We start from the raw sequence: 8,107 nt of genomic DNA on the forward strand, positions 1-8,107 counted from the left end.
TATCTGGCAAGCCCACACATAGGATAATGCTTACTAAGTGCTTGCTGGATGAATAAATCAATCAATAAGCTTTCTATATACTAATTTCATGATTTGGGTTTTATCTTTGATATTGTCTTCTGATTGCGATAACTTATCCATCTGGCATTTTCAGGCAATTAAATGTTTCAGTAGGTACAATTTCCTGCCAACTGAAGCACACCAGCTTAAAGCCAAGAATTAGCTATGTTTTAATCATCAGGATGAAATTATTTATAAGTATATATTTTCCAATTTTGGCAAATAGCATACATATGAATACAATTTTACCTCTTCTTTAAAAGTCACAGTCATTGCAAATATCACTTATTGTATTGTGTTACAATACCATCAACTGCTTTTGTCTCTGCATCCTCAGGTTATCACTTTTTAATGCTGTATCGTCTATCTGGAATTTTTATTTTTTAATCTGTGTCTATGAAAGTAATGTAACTGCTATTGCTTATATTTTACGTAAAATAGATAACTACCTTTTACATGACAATATGAAAGCCTCTTTTTTTTCTGTTTCTACATATGACCCATCCATTTAGTAGTCTAGTACTACAACAGGTGAAAGGCATTAAGACAAGACCAAGCTGAGACCCCATCAAGAAAGTTTCTATTTCAAGGATCTTGGCTATACTTCTGAAGATTAAGGTTACTAGAAACTTTTAACTTCATAGAAATGAAGGATTACTGCATATATTGTTGATTTTAATCACAGTTCAGCATAAATAAGAAACTGCATTCTACTCTTTGTGTCTGCCTAGATTACCTTCATTTACCATTTAAACTCTGTGCAGCTTTGCTTTTCAATTTACATACTATCTGTCCTTCCCAGAACATGCATCTCATACACAGTTAGCAACAGAAAATTCACCATGGACAGAATAAGCTTACATAATTTGCTTTCATAATTGATAGTTATTTAGGCATAATCCCAATTAAAATTAATGATTCGTCTATAGTGAGGTAAGGGAAGAAATACCAATCCACCTGAAATTCTTGCCTTGGATATATTTCTTCTATAATTCAAATAATATTTATTGACTCTCTAAGCCCTGGAGAAATGCAGGAAAAAATAATTTCTTCTGGCCTCAAGAAGCTCGGAATATTTGGGGAAGAAAAAATTTAAAACAATCCAGTAAGGCTAAAAAGTACCCTGAGAGAGGCATGCACGTGTTGCTTGGGGAGCCTAAGGAAAGATAAGTAAGCGTCTTAGGGAAGACTGCCAGAGGAAGCAGTATTTGAGCTGGATCTTGAAGAGATCGTTGTTACCAGGTGAAGGAGGTGAGGAGAACATTCTCTCGGTGAGAATAGCTGTGGGCATATGGGAGGCAGCCGGAGGAAGGCAGAGGAGTGTTGCTACCAATTTGCATGTGATGTCTTTAGGCTCACAGTCACTTACCGCGGACCCCACTAGGATCCTGCCGCTCCCAGAAGGCTTCTGAGTTTGCCCCTGCTGGCAGGAGAAATTGCAGGAGAGAGGGAAGATGGAGAGGCCAACTCGCCAGCTCTCAGAATGTGAGGCCATGGAAAAAGAAGAAAGCTGTATCTGATCCTGGAGGCCACAGAGAGCCACTGACCAGTTTTAAGATAAAGAAAGATTAAGTTTAGGCACATGTTTCATTAAGACCTCCCTGGCAGCAATGGAGAGAGTAAGAACATGCCGGGAGCTCAGCTAGAAGCTTCTTTCCCTAGTCCGTGTTAATGAACACAATTCTCAGAGCCAAAGTGCAGCTGCTGGATATAGAGATGGGAGGCACTAGACTTCTAATAAGGAGACAGGATTTACAGTGCTTGGGAATTGATGAAAAAGAGGGAAGCATTGAAGATGGCTTGGGCAAGTGGAGGCAGATTACCACCATTACTGAAGCAGGAGAGAGACACACATCTGAGCAGATGTCATTTCAGTTTTGAATATATTTTGGTGTTCACGGACCATGCAGGTGAAGCTGTCCAGCAGGCAGTTAGGTGGCTTCCAACTTATATTACTATACTCAGGTGCAATGTTTCTTTTTGTTTGGTTGTGGTTTTTTGTTTTTTTGTTTTATTTTTGAAGGTTTTTGCAGGGAGGGGGTTTGAGAGGGAGTCTCCGTCACCCAGACTGGAGTACAATGGTACGATCTCGGCTCACTGCCTATTGGGTTCAAGCAGTCTCCTGCCCCAGCTTCCTGGGTAGCTGGGATTACAAGCACACACTATCACACCTGGCTAATTTTTGTATTTTAGTAGAGATGGGGTTTCGCCATGTTGGCCAGGCTGCTCTTGAACTCCTGACCTCAAGTGATCCACCTGCCTCAGTTTCCCAAAGTGCTGGGATTATAGGCATGAACCACCATGCCTGGCCTATTTTTGTTTTGTTTTAGTTTGGTTTGGTTTGGTTTTGAGACAGGGTCTCACGCTGTCACCAATGCTGAAGTTCAGTGGTGTGATCTCAGTTCACCGCAACCTCCACCTCCCAGGCTCAAGCTATCCTCCCATCTCAGCCTCCCAAGTAGCTGGGATCACAGGTGCGTGCCACCACAGCAGCTAATTTTTGTGTTTTTTTGTAGAGATTGGGTTTTGCCACATTGGCCAGGCTGGTCTTGAACTCCAGAGTTCATGCAATCCACCTGCCTCGACCTCCCAAAGTGCTGGGATTACAGGCATTAGCCACCAAGCCCAGCCAATATTTCTTTACAAAATCATATTTTCCACCAACACAGCTTTACAGATATCTAATAGAAAAGGCTCCCTTCACTTTCCCAGACTTCTCAACTCTTTCCCCTATTTCCCTTCACAAAACCACTACACGGTTCAGATCATTATTATCTTCTGAAGTGGACTAGTCTAAATATCCCCCGCTGGGCTCCCTACTTCCCCTCAGCTGTGTCCAGCCCTTTGAATGTGAGGATGTTTTTGCTTATCTGTGGTTGCAGATATCTCAAAAATTATGCATGGATTTTTTTTTTTTTTAGCTCATCCTCTGTCATTAGTGTCAGTGTCTTTTATGTGTGGCCCAAGACAATTCTTTCAATGTGACCCAGAGAAGCCAAAAGATTGGACAGCCCTGCTACCCTCTAAGCCAGTCCTCCTTGAGCAAAATCTTTTACTCAAAAACCTTCTCTGGCTTCCCATTACCTATGCAATGAAGCTTGAGTCATTAGACTGACTTTTTTTTTTTTTGAGATGGAGTCTTGCTCTGTCACTCAGGCTGGAGTGCAGTGGTGCCATCTCGGCTCACTGAAACCTCTGCCTTCTGGGTTCAAGTGATTCTCCTGCCTCAGCCTCCCGGGTAGCTGGGACTACAGGCATGTGCCACCACGCTCGGCTAATTTTTTGCATTTTATTAGAGACAGGGTTTCACCATGTTGGCCAGGATGGTCTCGATCTCCCGACCTCAAGATTCACCCACCTCAGCCTCCCAAAGTGCCGGGATTACAGGCGTGAGCCACCGTGCCCAGCCCAGACTGACCCATTTCAATGCTGCCTACCTGCCTCCAGTGCCATCCCATGCCTTTGGTTTCACCAAGTATCATGTCCCAGGCTCCCTGCAGCTCATTCATTTCCTGAGCCATCTTCACACACCTCCACTTCTTCTTTGTTCCTGCTATTCTTTCTGCCTCCAATTCCTTCCCACCTCTCCTGCCTGACAAATTCCTACTCATTCTTCAATGTTCACCTCTTCTGTGAAGATAGCTCACTTCCCGTACAGAAAAAAAAAGTCATTGCTCCTTTTTCCAAGTGTCTGTCAAATTTTATACCTGCCTCCATCATGGCACCAATTGTACTATTGAGCCCCAGTTTCCCTGTCTCATCCACTAGACTTGATTTTCCACAGACACCTTTGGTGCATCTTTGCATATTCAACCTCAATTCAGGCATGACGATTCCTCCGTGTTTTAAATACAGAAGAATGAAAAGGAATATGTTACTTGAGTGTAGATGTTTCAGCTTTAGAGTACTTTTCATGCCAAATGCTGCATTTCGAGGCTCTTGAGGCTATGTGCCACCCTTTCCCTTCCCATGAACCCTCCTAAGGACTCTTCCAGTCCACTCTTACTCCCCGTCCTGTCCAGAAAAACCTTTCTTTGATCCTGTTTTTCACAGCTGTTGCCTCATGCCTCTCTTCTCTTTGGTCACCAGGCTTCACATTGGTCTACTTGGAGGTCACTCCCCATTCCCTCTCTAGTCTCCCCTCAGCCCAAAGCAAACTGGCTTCAGCTCTCCACCACTCTACCAAAACTGCCTCTCAAAGATCACTGACAATCTCCCCACATTCGAATCCTCAGTGCGAACCCCTTCTCTTCTCATTTCACTCTCCCACTGGGTTATTGGCGCCACTGTTTCTGAGACTCTCCATGCCACAATCTCAGCTTCACAGGGACATCACACTATCTTTCTAAAATACTGCAATGCTCACACTTACCACACTTCATATTCTACAGAGTAAAGAATATTCCATCTTCATAATCTAAGCCATTCCAGTCTTCTCTCATCACAGATCCACCGAGAATAGCATGTTCCAGCCATACAGGATTCACCATTTAGCATTCTCTGAATATACTGTGCACTTGCAAGATTTCATGCCTTTGTTCAAACCGTTTCCCCTACGGGATCTGTCTCTTCTGGCCACTATAATCCTACTTATCTTTCAAAGATAAACTTAATTATCTCCTCTCCCATAAAATCTTCCCTTTATCTAGAAGTTCCTATAGCACTTTATTAATTCAATATATATAACACTTATAATCTTATAATATGGCAAAGTATCTGAATATCTGTTTCCCCTGTTGAATTGTGAGCTCTTTATGATCAGGAACTGTGTATTATTCCTATTTTAGCTTGCCAAACCTTTAGGGCCTCATATATGATAGGCATTCAATAAATACTTGTTGAGCTTAATTAAATTAATTTGAATCAAGGAAGCGCCAAACAATAGGAAGAGATCCATTCTTCCTTGAAATTGACTCACGGTCCAGGACTTAACCAAACTAAGTACTGTAAAATTCAGAATATTTTCAGGTAAATATTATATGACACCAGATGCTTCCACTCATGGACATGCCCCCAGGTCATTACTTTTTGTTTCTCAAAATTCAAGTTGTCTCGCAAAACATCTCCAGAAACGAGCTCTGCCTCCAGGTGTGTCAGCTGACCCTGAAGAGTCTCCAACTTAGTTTCTGCTTTCTGCGCCCTCTGGAGAGCTTTCTGGTGAAACCCAGACTCCTTTCCCAACTGTTCAACAAGCTCAGATATTTGGGCTTCAAGCTGGGAGACCATCTGGAAACAAAGAAACAGATCAAGAATAAGCCTTGTTTTAGATGCAAGGAAGTATTCACATCTACTGCTCTGCCTAAGCAGCATAACTCTGTGATACCAACCTTTAGATTATCTTTAAAAATCCCATTTAAAATATGTAATTGATAGCTGTATTTGGCTCTGTTTGAAATAATCTACATTCATTATTGAATAAAATTTTTGATTGGTATTTTTAATTTTTATGTAATTCTTTTAACAAGTTAAACAATAAAAATTTATGGATAACATTGACTTACCCCAAAACTATTGTTAAGAGTTTCAAAGTTTAGTAGGAAAATGAATTAAGACAAAAAGTACTGTAAAAAAAAAATCTACAAAGAGTCATGCCCCAGAAAAACTCTTCCACCATTTTGAGTTGACTTAAGACTGGACAGTGAGTTAATCTTGGTAGGTAACGCTGAGGCATTATGGTGAATTCATGTATAGACATATCCTTTTTGAAACTTTTTTCAACTTTCTATTGAAGATTAGTTGCCTATGCCCTAAATTCCGGGGATACTGACTGTGCACTATGTAGTTACAGAGTAATATCATTTTTGCCTTGGAGTGGTCAAAATCTCTAATATGGTGACTCTAAATAGAGTCAGTGTCATGGTACAAGAGGGCAGGGGGATCTGAGTACTGTCCCGTGTTAAAGTCCCTCCAGGCTCTCCACAACCCACCTGATTTCCCCAGTGGTCCCATTGTTCCCAGGAGTTCCTCTTTTTGTTCTGCTCATCCCCTTAAACCAAGAGTGCAAGTTTACCAAAGACCTCAGGGACACTCTCAGAAAACTCAAACTGATTTTACTAAATCCAGTTTCATAAAATGTTGAATTCAATAAAACCACCAAGTCTAGGGTGATACATTTGTTTTCTTTCCATGGTTTATTTTGGAAGAGAATGGGAAAACATAGTATTTACATAAGAGTACAGTACCATTCTCACAGAAATGGAAACATCCTGACTGTTTCAGATTTTTGCCGTCTAAATTTTTAAAAAGAAAACAATTTCTGTCTGCCTATCTATAAACATCCATGCTTAAACACTTAATCTGTCTTCAAACTTTTTGAAAGGCAATTATATGGGAGAACAAAAGTATTTGTTCTGAGTTATCCTCAGAGCCTACATTGAGAACCAATAGGTATAAATCAGAGAAGAAATTCCATCTTTACGAAAGGAAAATGTCTTCCCCAGTTCCTATAATTATAAAGTAAAAGATGCCCCCAAAAATTTCCTTTAACCACAAAAAATATAAACAAGCAAAAAATAATCCCCCAAGATCCCACCACCCAGAGGCACAAACTATTATTTTTAGATCATTTGTTTTTATGTATTGTTAAAATATAGTTGAAATATTATACATGCAGTTTCATTTCTTTATTTTTACCTAATTGTATTTTAAGCACCTTCCCATGCCACTTGAAATTCTTAATTAACATTTTAACTACTGATTTAAGAACTCATCATGAGAATGCTTCATAATTCACTTAAGCATTCCTTTATAAGAAAAAAAAATCATCCCTGTGAGGTCTGAGAAAAAAAATTTAAAATAATAAATAATAGAAATAAAGAAGAAAGGGAAAACTTGATAATGATTAGAGCTGTCTAAAGACAGTGTCCAGTAGGGAGTGGATTCCCAGTCACTGAAGATGGCCGGAAATTGGCTAACTACAGGCACATCTCACTTTATTGCACTTTGTTTTATTGCTCTTCACAGATTTATGGCAACCCTGCATTGAGCAAGTCCATCAGCGTCATTTTTCCAACAGCACATGCTCACTTTGTGTCCCTGTGTTACATTTTGGCAATTCCAGCAAGATTCAAACATTTTAATTACTATGATATCTGTTATGGTGATCTGTGACCAGAGATCTTTGATGTTACTATTGCAGTGTTTGGGGTGCCACAAACCACTCCCAAATAAGACAGTGAACATAAATGATAAATGTGTGTGTTCTGACTTTTCCACCAACTGGCTGACCCCACCTTTCCCTTCCTCTCCTTGGGCCTCCCTATTTCCTGAGACACAACAATATTCACATTAAGCCAGTTAATAAACTTGCAATGGCCTTTAAGTTTTCAAGTGAAATGAAGAGTCAGGCCAGTGTGGTGGCTCACACCTGTAATCCTAGCACTTTGGGAGGCCAAAGTGGGTAAATCACCTGAGTTCAGGAGTTATGAGGCCAGCCTGGCCAACATGGTGAAACTTCGTCTCTACTAAAAATATAAAAATTAGCTGGACGTGGTGGTGCATGCCTGTAGTCCCAGCTACTCAGGAGGCTGAGGCAGGAGAATCACTTCAACCTGGGAGGCAGAGGTTGCAGTGAGCCAAGATTGCGCCACTGCAACAGAGTAAGACTCCGTCTCAAAAAAAAGAAAGGAAGAGTCACACTTCTCTCATTTTAACTCAAAAGCTAGAAATGACTAAGCATAGTAAGAAAGGCACATGGAAATTTGAGATAGGCCAAAAATTGGGCCTCTTACTCCAAACAATTAGCCAAGTTGGGAATAGAAGGAAGCATTCTTGAAGGAAATTAAAAGTGCTACTCCAGCCGGGCGCGGTGGCTCAAGCCTGTAATCCCAGCACTTTGGGAGGCCAAGGCGGGTGGATCACAAGGTCAAGAGATCGAGAACATCCTGGTCAACACGGTGAAACCCCGTCTCTACTAAAAGTACAAAAAATTGGCTGGGCATGGTGGTGCGTGCCTGTAATCCCAGCTACTCAGGAGGTTGAGGCAGGAGAATTGCCTGAACCCGGGAGGCGGAGGTTGCGGTGAGCCGAGATCGCGCCATTGCACTCC

At 41.1% G+C, this 8,107-nt stretch overlaps 1 protein-coding gene across 1 annotated transcript in view; it reads right to left on the reverse strand.

The window, feature by feature from the left end:
- CCDC170 (coiled-coil domain containing 170) overlaps positions 1-8,107 on the reverse strand; it is a 119,185-nt gene that overhangs the window by 29,636 nt on the left and 81,442 nt on the right. Inside the window, exon 7 of the mRNA XM_017539060.2 lies at positions 5,086-5,286. Coding sequence (XP_017394549.1) covers positions 5,086-5,286 — 201 coding nt within the window. The remainder of the gene's footprint in view (positions 1-5,085; positions 5,287-8,107) is intronic.

The sequence above is a fragment of the Cebus imitator genome, unplaced genomic scaffold, assembly GCF_001604975.1.
Source record: "Cebus imitator isolate Cc_AM_T3 unplaced genomic scaffold, Cebus_imitator-1.0 Scaffold6, whole genome shotgun sequence".
Taxonomy (NCBI): Eukaryota; Metazoa; Chordata; class Mammalia; order Primates; family Cebidae; genus Cebus; species Cebus imitator.